The 14689-nt window shown below is 38.5% G+C and overlaps 1 protein-coding gene across 15 annotated transcripts in view; it reads left to right on the top strand.

Moving 5' to 3' along the window:
- The window catches only part of ARHGEF9 (Cdc42 guanine nucleotide exchange factor 9), a 160016-nt gene that overhangs the window by 103252 nt on the left and 42075 nt on the right, over positions 1-14689 (top strand). For all 15 annotated transcript variants that reach the window (XM_054471702.2, XM_054471708.2, XM_063660642.1 and 12 more), the window contains one exon: positions 10733-10965. In XM_054471702.2, coding sequence (XP_054327677.1) covers positions 10733-10965 — 233 coding nt within the window. The remainder of the gene's footprint in view (positions 1-10732; positions 10966-14689) is intronic.

The raw sequence follows: 14689 nt of genomic DNA, 5'->3' as shown, positions 1-14689 counted from the left end.
TGCTGGGAGAACCACTGCTCTCTTCAAAGCTGTCAGACAGGGACACTTAAGTCTGCAGAGATTACTGCCGTCTTTTTGTTTGTCTGTGCCCTGCCCCCAGAGGTGGAGCCTACAGAGGCAGGCAGGCCTCCTTGAGCTGTGGTGGGCTCCACCCAGTTCAAGCTTCTGGGCTGCTTTGTTACCTAAGCAAGGCTGGGCAATGGCGGGCGCCCCTCCCCCAGCCTCGCTGCCACCTTGCAGTTTGATCTCAGACTGCTGTGCTAGCAATCAGTGAGACTCCATGGGCATAGGACCCTCCAAGCCAGGTGCAGGATATAATCTCCTGGTGCGCTGTTTTTTAAGCCCGTCGGAAAAGCGCAGTATTCGGGTTGGAGTGACCCGATTTTCCAGGTGCCGTTTGTCACCCCTTTCTTTGACTAGGATGGGGAACTCCCTGACCCCTTGCTCTTCCTGAGTGAGGCAATGCCTCGCCCTGCTTCAGCTCGAGCACGGTGCGCTGCGCCCGCTGTCCTGTGCCCACTGTCTGGCACTCCCTAGTGAGATGAACGTGGTACCTCAGATGGAAATGCAGAAATCATCTGTCTTCTGGGTCGCTCAGGCTGGGCGCTGTAGACCAGAGCTGTTCCTATTTGGCCATCTTGGCTCCACCCCCCCCCTTTTTTTTTTTCATTCAGTACTTTGAATATGTTGCCGCCCTCCCTCCTGCCCTTAGGACTTACACTGAAAACTCTGTTACCAGAGGAATTGAAACTCCTTATATGTTATTTGCTTCTTTTCTCTTGCTGCTTTTAAGATTCCCCTCTTTGTCTGTTACCTTTGAGAGTTTGATTATTATATGCCTTAGGGTAATCTTATTTAGATTGAACATGTTTGGTGGTCTTTAACCCTGTACCTGGATATTTATATCTTTCTCTAGGTTTGGAAAAGTCTCTGTTATTATTACTTTGAATAAACTTTCTACGTTTTGTTCTTTCTCAACATCCTCTTTAAAGCCAGTGACCCTTTGGCTTGCTCTTTTGAGGCTATCCCCTAGATCTTGTTGGCGTTCTTCATTTTTCTCATTATTTTTTCTCTTCTTATTGTGTATTTTCAAACAGTCTTAGAGCTCACCGATTTTTTCTTCTGCTTGATCAATTCTGTTGTTGAGACCATCCCATGTATTTTTCAGTTTGACTATTGTATTTCTTAGCTCTAGGATTTCTGATTAATTTTTTAAAATTTCAGTTTCATTGTTAAATTTCTGTAATACATTTCTGAATTGCTTTTCTGTGTTACATTGGCATTTTCTGAGTTTCCTGAAAATTGCTATTCTGCATTCTTGATCTGAGAGCTCACACAACATCATCTCATTATGGTCAGTCACTGGCTCCTTATTTTGTCTATTTGGGAATGTCATGGTTTCCTGTTTGCTCTTTCTATGGATATATGTCTGTGCATTTGCATTGACGGATTAGTTCTTTATTCCAGTCTTCACTGTCTGGCTTGGTTTGGTCTTTCAGAAGTATGTCTGTCTAGAGGTTTTGTACAGAGTGACGATTTAGTTCCCTTAGCCTGAGATCACTGCCTCCTTTTCAACACTAGATGGCACCCTGAACCCAGATTTGACATAGTCTTTCTCAAGTTCAAAGTGCTAATCATCCTGGATGGGGAGGAATCCCAAAGATACCCCAGCTCTGTGGGAAAGCTGGATGGAGGTTTGTCCCCAGAGGACTGATGAAGTGTGCTTCCTGCAACGTGATGCTGTTAAACAGCCTTTCTGATTTGGTGTCTTTTTTGAGGTCAGATGAAGGGAAGCTGGAGTTTCATGCACTGGGTGTTGCTAACCCCACCCCCACCCTCTCTAACTGTAGCTGCCTTTGGGATTTTTTACTCTGCAGGCATTCGAGAGGCTTCTTACAGGTTGAGGCAGGAATAATTTCTGAAAAGGAATCTAAGATGGTGGGGAAGCTAGCTGTCTACTTTTATTTTTTCCAGTATTATAGGAACCTTGATTTTGAGGGTGCCTTTCTACACAGTCCCTGGCAGCTTGGGGAAGGAGCTATTTTACCTTTTGCTTGCAGTGTTTCAGTTCGCTGTGGCCTCTGGGATTGTCACAACTTCAGTCGTTGAGTTCTGGAATATTCCTTTTGATAATCTTGGCAGTGGCTAGTTCTTTTTGGTTTTCTGTGGAGGAGAGTAAAGCTACATATACTGTGTGCTATTTCGGTGACATTCTCAGTTATGAGAATTATATATTTTGTTAACAAGTCCTTTGTCAGATAAGTTATTTGCAGACATTATATCCCAGTCTGTGGCTTAGCCTTTCATTTTCTTAACTGTGTATTTTCTAAGTTGTGCATATTTATAGAGTATGTGAGAAATTTTTAACATATGTATAATGCATAGTGATCAAGTTGGGTTTTAGGGTACAATGCATTTTTTTAAGTATAGTCATCCTAGTCTGCTATTGAACATTGAATGTATTCCTTCTATCTTATGTTTGTACCCTTTAACCCATTTATCTTCATGTTCTCCCTTCTCATCCGCTCACACTTCCCTGTCTCTGTTATTTTTCCACCCTCTACCTCCATGTGTTCAAATTTTTTAGCACCCCCAAATAAATGAGAACATGTGATATTTGTCTTTTTGTGCCTGGCTTATTTCACTTAAGACAATGACCTCTAGTTTCATCTATGTTGATGCAAATGACATAATTTCATTCTTTTTATGGCTGAATACCATTACATTGTGTAGAAGTACCATATTTTCTTTATCCATTCATTTGTTGGTGGACACTTAGATTGATTCCTTATCTTTGCTATTATGAATGGCGCTGCGGTAAACATGCAAGTGCAAGTATTCCTTCGATATAATGATTTATTTTCTTTAAGTCAATACAGAGTAATGGGATTGCTGGATTGAATGGTAATTTGATTTTTAGTTTTAAGAGTATCTTTTGAAAAGCATAAACTTAATTTTATTGAAATCCAGTTTATCGCTTTATTTTATGGGTCATGCTTTTTGTTTCCTGCTTTCTTTGCCTATCTCAAAATCATAATGATTTTCCACTTTTTTAAAAGATAGAAGTTATATAGTTTTATTTTTTACATTTAGGCCTATGATCCCTTTTGTGGTAATTTTTATATATGGCACAAAATACAGATCAAGGTTAATTGGTTTCTGTATGGATATTTGTTAAAAAATACTGATTCCCCTATTGAATTGCCTGGGCACCTTTGTCAAAAATCAATTAAGCATATATGTGCAGATCTATTTTTAGGTACACTCTTCTGTTCTAGTGATCTGTGTGACTATTCTTGTAATAGTAACCCACTTTCTTGATTAATATAGGTTCATAGCAAGTCTTTAAATCAGATAGCATAACTCCTCCAACTTAGTTCTTTTTCAAAACAATTTTAGCTATTTTAGGTTATTTGTATTTGTATATAAATTTAAGAATAATCTTGCCAAATTTTACCAAAAACAAGCAAACAAAAACCCTGTCAGTGTTTTGGTTGGGATTGCATTAAATCTGTGAATCAGTTTTGGGAACATTGATATGATGAGTCTTCAGATCCATGAACATTTAACTGTTTATTTCGATTTTTTCGTGATTTCTCCCAGGATTGTTTTCTAGTTTTCATTGTATGATTTTGACCTTTTAAAATTTGATTGTTTTAAAAAATATTTAAGATATAAATTTAAGATGTACAATGTGATGTTTTGATATAAATGATGAAGTGATGACTACAGTCAAACAGATTAACATATTATCTCACATAGTTACTTTTTTGTGGTAATAGTATCTAAAATCTACTCTCTTAGCAAATTTCCAGTGTATAATACAATATTGTTGACTCTAGTCCCCATGCTGTAGGTTAGATCTCTAGACTTTTCCTACATAACTACAACTTTGTGCCCTTTGACTTATATCTTCCCATTTTCTCCCACCCCCTCACCTCTGGTCACCACCATTCTAATCTGTTTCTATGTATTCATTTTTTTTCCTTTTGATTCCACATATAAGTGAAATCATGCAGTAGTTTTCTTTCTGTGACTGGATTATTTCATGTAGCATAATGTCCTCTAGGTTCCTCCATGTTGTGACAAATGACATGATCTCCTTCCCTCCTTCTTTTTAAAGTCTGAATAATATTCTATTCTGTGTATATGTAGTATATATAAAAATAAATTAAAAATAGAGGTAATTTATTAAAATATAGGCAACATATTACGTATACATATACACCCGACAGTTTCTTTACCCATTTATCCATTAATGGACACTTTGTTTGCTTCCACATCTTGGCTATTGTTAATAATACTGCAATGAACATGGGAGTGCAGATATCTTTACAAGGTGGTGAGTGCATTTCCTTTGGCATATACTCAAAAGAGGGATTACTGGATAATTTGATAATTCTATTTTTTATTTCTTTGGGAACATCTTAAAGGTATTATTTTCCACAGTGGCTGCTGTACCAATATATATTCCTACTAACAGTGTACAAGGGTCTCCTTTTCTCTAAACCCTTGTCAACACTTGTTATGTCTTATCTTTTTGATACTACCCATCCTAATAGATGCTAGGTTATTTCTCATTGTGGTTTTGATATGCATTTTCCTGATGATTAATGATGTTGAGCATCATCATATACCTGTTGGCTATTTTTATGTCTTTTTTGGAGGAATGTCTATTCAAATTCTTTGCTCATTTCTTAATTAGTTTATTTGTTTATTTGTTTATTTTTTTGCTGTGAAATGATGTGAGTTCCTTATATATTTTGAATATTAACCACTTATCAGACATACAGTTTGCAAATATTTTAACTCAGTCTATAGGCTACCTTTGCATGTTGTTGATTTTTTTTTTCTGCATAGAAGCTTTTTAATTTGATGCAGTCCCACTTGTTTCTTTTTGCTTTTGTTGCCTGTGCTTTTGGTGTCATATAAAAAAGCACAGCAGTAGTGCTTTTAGTAGTTTTATTATTTCAGCTCTTATGTTTCAGTCTTTTATGCATTTTGAGTTGATTTTTGTGTATGGTGTAAAATATGGGCCCAATTTTATTCTTTTGCATATAGATATTCAGTTTTTCCAACAACATTTATTGAAGAGACTATACTTTCCCCAGTGTGTCCTGTTGGTGCTCTTGTCAAAAATTAGTTCACTATATTTGCTTGGGTTTATTTCTGGACTCTCTATTCTATTACATTTGGGTTTATTTCTGGACTCTCTATTCTATTACATTGGTATATCTGTTTTTATGCTAGTACCATACTGTTTTGATTTCCATAGTTTTCTAATATTGTTTGAAATCAAAGAGTGTGATGCCTCCAAATTTATTTTTATTTCTCAGAGTTGCTTTGGCTATTAAGGGTCTATTTTGTTTCCATAGAAATTTTATATATGTTTTTGTCTATTTCCATGAAAAATGCCATTGGAATTTAGATAGGGGTTGTGGTTTTTTTTTTTTTTTTCAGCTTAAAATATATTTTTCAGTTCTGTTTCCATTCAAAATGTTCAAATATGTCTCTGGTTCCTAATTGAACAGGTTTATTAGGTGACATCATTTGTGTTGAATCTGTATGTCGCTTTGAGTAGTAGGGACATTTTAACAATATTGGTTCTTCCAATCCTTGCACATGGGAAATCTTTCTATTTCTTTGTGTATTCTTCAGTTTCTTTCATCAGGGTGTTTTGGTTTTCTGTGCACAGATCTTTCACCTTCTTGAATAAATGTATTCCTTAAGTATTTCACTCTTTTTGATGGTATCATAAATATGATTTTTTAAAATTTCTTTTTTTGATACATCATTATAGGTATAAAGAGTGCAACTGATTTTTGTACACTGATTTTTTTTTTGTATCCTGCGTCTTTACTGAATTCATTTATTCTAACAACTTTTTTTTTTAATTTTTGGGGGGAGTCTTTTGGGCTTTCTACATATATAATCATCTTATCTCCAAATAAGGCTAGTTTACTTCTGATCTAATTTGGATGCCTTTTATTTATTTTTCTTATCTGATTGCCATGGTGAGTATTTCTAGTACTATTTTGAATAAAATTGGCAAGGATGGGCATCCTTGCCTTATACCAGATCTTAGAGGAAAAGCTTTCCATTTTTCACCATTGATTATGATGTTACCTGTGGGCAGCTCATAAATGGCCTTTCTTATGTTGAGGAAATTTTTAATATTAATACCTAATTTGTGAAGATATTTTATCCTGAAAGGATGTTGAACTTTGTGAAAGCTTTTTCCACATCTATTAAAATAACCGTGTGGTTTTTAAATTATTCCTTTTGCTAATGTAATGTATCACAATAATTGATTTGGATTTGTTAAGCCATACTTGCATCCCAGGGATAAATCCCACTTGGTCATTATGTATGATCTTTTTGATATGTTACTGAATTTGGTTAGCTACTATTTTATTGACAATCTTTGTACCTATGATCATTAGTGATACTGGCTTGTAGTTTTCTTCTGTTTTTTTGTTTGTTTGTTTGTTTTTTGACAGAGTCTCACTCTGTCGCCCAGGCTGGAGTGCAGTGGCGTGATCTCGGCTCACTGCAAGCTCCACCTCCTGGGTTCACGCCATTCTCCTGCCTCAGCCTCCCAAGTAGCTGGGAATACAGGCGCCCACCACCATGCCTGGCTAATTTTTTTGTATTTTTATTAGAGACGGGTTTTCACCGTGTTAGCCAGGATGGTCTTGATCTCCTGACCTTGTGATCTGCCCACCTCGGCCTCCCAAAGTGCTGGGATTATAGGCGTGAGCCGCCGTGCCTGGCCCTTTTCTTGTATTTCTGTCTGACTTTAGAATCATTTGGGAGTATTCCCTTTAGTTCTTTTATTTATTTATTTATTTATTGAAGAGTTTAAGAGGGATTGCTACTAATTCTTATCTGAGTATTTGGTAGAATTCAGCTGTGAAGCCATCTGGTCCTAGGATTTTTTGTTGTTAGGAGATTTTAAATGACTACTTCAATCTCTTTATTTGTTAATGTTCAGACTCTCTATTTCTTCTTGATTCAATCTTGGTAGGTTTTATATTTCTAGGAATATATTCATTTCCTCTGGTATTTCCAAGTTGTTGTCACATAATTGTTCATAATAGTCCCTTGTAATCCTTTTCATCTCTGAGACATCTTTTGTAATATCTTCATGTTCATTTCTAATTTTATTTACCTATATTCTCTTTTTCTCTAAAAACCAAGTCTTAGTTTTGTTGATTTTTTTCCCTAAGTTTTTCTGTTCTCTGATTTATATCTGCTTTGATCTTTTATTTTTTTCCTTCTGCTATCTTTGAGTCTACTTTGTTCTTCTATTTCTAGTTCCTTGAGGTGGAATATCAGACTGTTTATTTCAGATTTTTTTTAGTGCTATCAACGTCCCTCTTAGAACTTTTTTTTTTCTGCATCCCAAAGGCTTTGGTATGTTGTGCTTTCAATTTCATTTGTCTCAAGATATTTTTAAATTTCCCTTTTGATTTTTTTCTTTGACCCATTTGTTATACAGGGATATGTTGTTTAATTTCTACTGATTTAAGAATATTCTAGGCCGGGCGCGGTGGCTCACGCCTATAATCCCAGCACTTTGGGAGGCCGAGACGGGCGGATCACGAGGTCAGGAGATCGAGACCATCCTGGATAACACAGTGAAACCCCGTCTCTACTAAAAATACAAAAAAAAAATTAGCCGGGCGTGGTGGCGGGCGCCTGTAGTCCCAGCTACTCGGGAGGCTGAGGCAGGAGAATGGCGTGAACCCGGGAGGCGGAGCTTGCAGTGAGACGAGATGACGCCACTGCACTCCAGCCTGGGCGACAGAGCGAGACTCCGTCTCAAAAAAAAAAAAAAAAAAAAAAAAAAAATAATATTCTAGTTTTCTTCCTGTTACTGACTTGTAGTTTTATATCATCATGACCAGAAAAGATACTTGATATGATGTTGATCTTCTTAAATTTGCTAAGACTTATTTTGTGGTATAACATGTGGTCTATTCTGGACAGTATTCCATGTGTGCTTTAGAAGAATTTGTGTGATAGCCTGTCTGCCTGGGTCAGCTTTGGTAACACGTGGTAGTGAGACTAGAATCCCTAGTTTGGGACCCTAGGGCTGTTTGCAGGTACATGCATGGTAGCTGTGCTGGGTCACTGGGCCAGAGGATCCAAGGAGGCAGTACTTGCTTAAGTACCTAGAGAATGCAAAGGCTCCTGTGCTGAGTCCCTTGGCCAAGGCACCTGTGGTAGGAGTAGCTCAGGCAGCTCTGGGCATGGGGGAGGGAAAGCTCTGGTGGATCAGGGATCTGGAGAATGTGAAAGCTGTTGGCCTGCATCACCCCTTCCCACTGGGCTATAGTAACCACAGCAGCAGTTGGGCAGCTCTGGGTGGCTCCAGGAAGTAGAGAAGAAGAAGGGACATGGCTCAGGCACGTTTTTTGTTGTTGTTGTTGTTGTTGTTTGTTTGTTTGTTTTTTCTCCTAAAACTGAGAAGGAAGAAAAAACAACCCATGGACCCTTAGCAGTATAAGCTGCAGGGCGTCTGCTGATACTATACTAGCAGTTGGTTTTCTCAGCAGCAAAAGCTGAAAAAGCTTCTGGGGTCTGTGACTGTGAACACTGAAGAATCTTGACAGGTAAAATCTACAGGAGGTACCCAGTAGCTATGAGGACTGTTGAGGTCCTTGACAGAGAGGCCTACTGGGGCCCTGTGCCAAGCAAGCCACGGCAGATCACTGCGACTCCTGCTACTTTGCTGATACTGATAAAACCAATCCCTATTCTTTGCTCTCTGCTGTCTCCAGACATCTAGGCTATATCTGTCTTCTCAGAGATCTAGGTGGGATGAAACTGAAGCTGGTCATTAGGGCAGTGTCCCATAAAGCTGGGGAAGCTGGTTGTACACTCCTGTCTCCTCCCTGTATGTAGGACAGAAGATCCAAGGAGTTTCCGTTTCATAATGAGCAGTACCAGCTATGGGGACAGGGTGATGCAGACAAAATGAAACTGTTTTTCCTACTCGTTTTGTGTATTTGTTTTCTGACTTTTTCTTTCACTATATTGCTGTGGCTTCCTAAGTGGACCCCTAAGCTTTTCTAGAATTAATTTTTGTTCATGGATAGCTACCAAATTGTTGTTGTTTGCTGAAGAAAGAAAGGCGATATTTCCTACTCTGCCATCTTACTGACATCCTCTCCTAAAAGTTGATTTCTAAGTATTTACAATTTTTTTGGCTGCTATTGTAAATGGTATTTTAAGATGTCAATTTCCTATACTCTATTACTATTACACAGGAATACGGTTGATTTTTGTACCCTGACTTTGTGTCCTGACACATTACCAAATTCACTAATTGTTTCCAGTATTTTTTTTGTAGATTTCTTAGGATTTTATGCATATACAATTATGTCATCTCTGAAAAAAAGAGTTTAATTTCTTCTTTTTTCAGTCTATATTCTGTCTATTTCCTTTTTTATCTTATTTCACTGGCCAGGATATACAGTACAGTCTTAACTAGAAATGGTGAGAACAGGCATCTTTGTCTTGTTTTGATCTTAGGGGCAAGCATTCAATATTTTACCAAGTAATTAGCTTAACGTTTTTCATGGGTACCCTTTATTACATTATGGTAGTTTCTTTCTATTTCTAGTTTGCTGATGTCTTTGTCATAAATTTATTTTCTCAAATGCTTATTCAGCATTATTGAAACGATCATGTAATTTTTCTCCTTTAATCTGTCAATGTGGTGAATTGGATTGGGATAAGTCTGTCCTGATCATGGTATATTATTCTTTTTATGTGCTATTTTGCTTGTTTTTCAACCCTTATATAACAACTCTATCTTGATTTTTTGTTGATCAGTTTCTATTGCCTATTGTTTCTCTTGGGTTTTATAAATATTTTCCATTCTAATGTATCAGGTTATCTTTTATTAAGTACTTGTCAATATATAATAAAAAACATAGAGTTTTTTTAAAACTTTACTTGGAATTAATTTCAAACTTATGGAAAGATTGAAAAATAAGAACCATACAAAAAATACCCAGATTCCCCTGTTGTTAACATTTTACCATTTTGTCTTATCATTTGAGTGTGCTCTCCCTCTCTCTCCTGACTCTCTCCTCTTCCCCTCTCTTTATATACATATTTATATGTCCATACATACATATACACACACTCATACATTTTTTTCTCAGCCATTAGTGTTTAACTTGCATACATCTTAGATTCCTTACCTCTAAACACTTCATCACATTGCATTTCCTTAGGGACATTTTATGGAGATAATATCAGGCTCTGGATTATGTGATTCCTTCAAACAGATATTTATTTATATTTTTAGCTTTTCCAGCTACTCTCAGTGGCAGGGTTTGTCTGCAACAACTTAGTCTGTCATTGCCAGAAGTAGAGTCACTGATCTCTTGCTTTTTGTGATCCAGTCCCAGAGTTTTATTGCCATTCTGTGTTTTACCCTTATTAGGGCCAGTGTTCCCTCATTACCCTTCTTTTACAGAATGTCCCTACTATTCCTATTTACTCATTTTTCTATAAGAACTTTATAGTCAGTTTGTCTTGTTACTGAATAATTTGTTTTGATATTTATTATTAAATTATGAATCAATTTAAGAATAATTGACTCATTATCATTTTAATATTTCTGCCTAAGAATATGATCTGTCTTTCCATTACTTCAAGACTTCTTTTGGGGTCCTCAGTAGCCTTTTCCTTTCCTTTTTTTCTTTTCCCACAGCAAGATGGATTCTGGATATACTCTGAGTATTGTAACAACCACCTGGATGCTTGCATGGAGCTCTCCAAACTGATGAAGGACAGCCGCTACCAGCACTTCTTTGAGGCCTGTCGCCTCTTGCAGCAGATGATTGACATTGCTATCGATGGTTTCCTTTTGACTCCAGTGCAGAAGATCTGCAAGTATCCCTTACAGTTGGCTGAGCTCCTAAAGTATACTGCCCAAGACCACAGGTAATGGATTGAGGGAGGCAGGAGTGAATGAGGGAACTTCCTCTATCTGTTGGTTCTCATTGAGCATACATGTCCTTTTGCCCTTTCTGAGCTTCTGTTAACTTATCTACAAAACAGGATGATACATTCTTGATTACCTTATAGCCAACAGGGTACAGAAGGCAGAGCTATCACTGGCTTTGTTACTCACACAAAAGGAGGGTCCATTGCCACTATATTTGGGTTAAAATCTGAAATCTGCCTAGGGCTCCAGAACCACTAAAGCATATAAGATATGATTTGTTAGAGAAGCAACATCAATTCAAAAATGAACCCAAAGATGTAAACCAAACCAACTGGCCCACACCCACGCCTAATGCATCTGGGTCTGAAAGTTAGCCCCAAGGAGACCAAGCAATGGAGCTAAATCATACTTGTGGACTGATAATATTCACTAGGTAAATTATATATGGCATAATTCATCTTAAAAGTTCCAGAAAAAAGTTTTTAAGCATAGCTCAAAGCTATGTTAGTTTCTTAGGCCAAAACAACCTCAGAGCTTTTTGGGGGTTTGGTGGGCACCAAAAAGATAGGACATTCGCCTGGGATTTGCCATTTCTGTGCACTTTCACCTTGTGACTGGAACTCCTGCTTCAAAGTCCTCTTGCCATCTAGCTCCCTGATTTCCTCTCCTCTCACCCCTTGTGCTCCAGAGTCACAGTAGAGTAGCTCAGGCAGTGTCAGGCTATATCAATTTCTGCCCTTTCTCAGAGTGACCTGTTGGGCCCAGCACAACTCCCACGACATGGACAACCCCTTTTGGCAGGTCTCAGGAATCTGTATTAAGATGATGGCTCCTGCCATGCATGTCAAGAGTAGCTTGGATTTGAAGGCAATTAAAGGCTGATGCCAGCTTGGAAGCTTAGTAAGATAGGTGTTCAGATAGGTAGGGCTGAAATACAGGCAGTCAGAATGGCCCCTGAGGGAGAAGATTAGATGAAGAATGATAAATAGAGAAGAATACTGACTTTGCTTACAGATGATTGATATAATTCCCTACCCTACCTTCCTTAAGTTGATGAGAATGAAGACTGCATGTAAGACGGAGGCTAGCTGACATGTCTGGAACTAGAAAATCTTTGTTCTGTTGCTCTCCCCAATAAGAGGCTGGGCCCAGACCTCATCTGAGGGCTTTGACCAGAGTTAGGCTGGACCACAGCTATTCCTTTCTTCTCCTGTCGACTGCTAAAACTAGTAGGACAGGTTAGAGATGGGCACATTCCCCCTCTAGCCATTTTGAGAAAGGCAACCAGCTAAAAATGGCAAAAATAGGCAGTATGGGACACTGACAGTGAGGAATCCATGGCTGAGTAATCTTGGTGTAGAGGAAATGAACATTCTCATGCCAGGACTGCCCAGTAGAACTTTCTGCAACAATGCAAATAGTCTATATTTGTGTTATTCAATATAGTAGTTACCAACCACATGTGACAGTTTGAGCACTAAGAAACATAGCTAGTGCAACTGAGGAACTAAATTTTAAATTTTACTTAATTTTGATTAAATATGGCTAATAGCTACCATGTTGGACAGTACAGCTCTGTGCTTTACTTCCAAGAAAGTGGCTTAGAGCACTGATCTCCTCAAATCAGAGAAAGGAAAGGTACAGGGGCAGAAAATGGGTCCAAAGAGCAGGAGCACTTACTTATGTTAGCAGTTTCGGTGCTGCAGTCTTCCCTTCTGTCACCACTCTACCTCCTTCTAAGTGTCAGGCTCAGACATCTTGCCAAGGAGAAACTTCGGTGGTGTCACAGAGCCCAAAAGATCCCCATACATTGGAGCAACTAACTGTAAAAGAATGAAATGTAACAGAAACAAATGTAGAGTGTTTCTATTGGGTCTAAGATAAGAAATAAATAGCTCACGGACAGGCTGAGAGAGATACAGCTTCTAGAGAGTGTTTTGAAAAGACTTAGGAAGTGTTAGTTGGCCATAAGCTCAATATGGGTCAGCAATGGGATCCAGAAGAAAAACTGATAATAGCTAACATTCACTGAGGCTCAAAATAAAGACTTTTCTAACATATTTGTCTTGAGACAGAATAGACTGGTTAGGAAGTATAGTGAAAAGCCTTTCACTGGAGGTGATAATGTAACATTGTTTGAGAGCCATGGCTCTGACAGGTGTGCGGATCACAGATTGGAGTGAGGGATGTGAGCTAGGAGGAGGTACTACAGAGGATCTGCCCTGGCAATTAGAAGTCCTTTCCTCTGCCTTTCTTTGGTCCATCAACCCACTATTCAATGTTGTGGGTGTGCAGTTGTGCAGTTGTGCAAAGATGTGTGGTTGTTGCACATCTATTTTTTTCTCCTTCCTTTTTTAAAAAATGATACTGAGAGATTGAGCAGACTAGTGACCACAAGGCATTTTCAGTTTCTCTAAGGAAAGGTGTTAACACTGAACTGTAATGCATCCTCTTGTCTTCTCAGTTTATTTTTGCCCCCACTGAATGGCTGAGATCTCACTATCAATCTGCCTTTCCCAAGAGCCATTTGATTGGAAATCAGAAAAGAACAGCAGAAAAAAACTGGACAGGATATGTAACTCTCAATACATCTGCTATCCAGAGTCCCAGGATGTGAGGCCAAGGGTTACACTTCTGAGACTAGGGGTTTTAAGAGGCATCCCATGTGATGTCTCTACTACAGAAATGTTTGATTTGTAATAATAATACTGCTAACATTTGTTATATGCCAAGAGTAAGATAGTTTACATGGATGATTGTATTTAATTTATGAAACCTTCAATAAACTATACTTTTCCCCATTTTACAGATGAGGAAATTGAGTTAATGAGAGAGGGAGTGAGGCTTGCCAAAGGCCACACTGCTAGTCAGTGAGAAAAACTGGCATTTGATCCCACAAAGTCTGGCTTCAGACTTTGTGTTCTTACCCACTGTGCTACATTCTGTTTCTATATTGTGCAAAAGCAAACGTGAGGATATTTCACAGTGATTTTGGGCAGAAGCTCCATAGAAATAGATGATGGAAGAGATGGTAAGCGGTCTATACTGTGTCATGTGCGAGGCTCCCTTCTTGGTCCTTGGCTGGCTGTATCAGATAGGACACAAAAATGTGATGTAACAAAATAGTGGTCCATTTGTCTCTCATGTAAAAGAAGTATGTATTCTGAAGTTTATGACTGGTATGGTGGCCTCATGGTCATCAGAAACATGAGCGCCCTACAGCTATCTACTATCCTATACCTAGGGTATTGACCTTGTCCTTATGGTCCAAGATGGCTACCAGAGGTTCGGCCATCACATCAACCTTCCAAGCATCAGGATTGAGTAAAGGCTAAAGAAGGGTATGCTCTCTTCCTTAAAGGTGATTTCTCAGAAGGCCTACCTGATAGAGCAGGAGCACTGTCATCTTGGACAAACACCACCACTTCAAGTTCCAGCTCCCTTTCTAGCCTCATGCATTTCAAGGAAATCACTTCTTTTCTAACTACAAGCAGCCAGAAAGAGCAGACAGTAAGACAGCTCAGGCACAGAAGGAGGTGGGGGGAAAGTCTCTTGAGTAACTGCCAAACTTCACCCTCATACAATGGGCCCCAGTAAAACAGTGGGCGTTAATAAGCACATTCCTTTTCCTTCAGGTGCACCAAGATAGACAAGATAAAAGCAGACTCAGGGGATATGCCTGCAGCTGCAAAAAGATGTATGGGAACAGACACACAACTC

Source organism: Pongo pygmaeus, chromosome X, assembly GCF_028885625.2.
Source record: "Pongo pygmaeus isolate AG05252 chromosome X, NHGRI_mPonPyg2-v2.0_pri, whole genome shotgun sequence".
In the NCBI taxonomy this organism is placed as follows: Eukaryota; Metazoa; Chordata; class Mammalia; order Primates; family Hominidae; genus Pongo; species Pongo pygmaeus.
The sequence above is the reverse complement of the archived record's forward strand: the minus strand, read 5'-3'. Positions and strand labels throughout refer to the sequence as shown.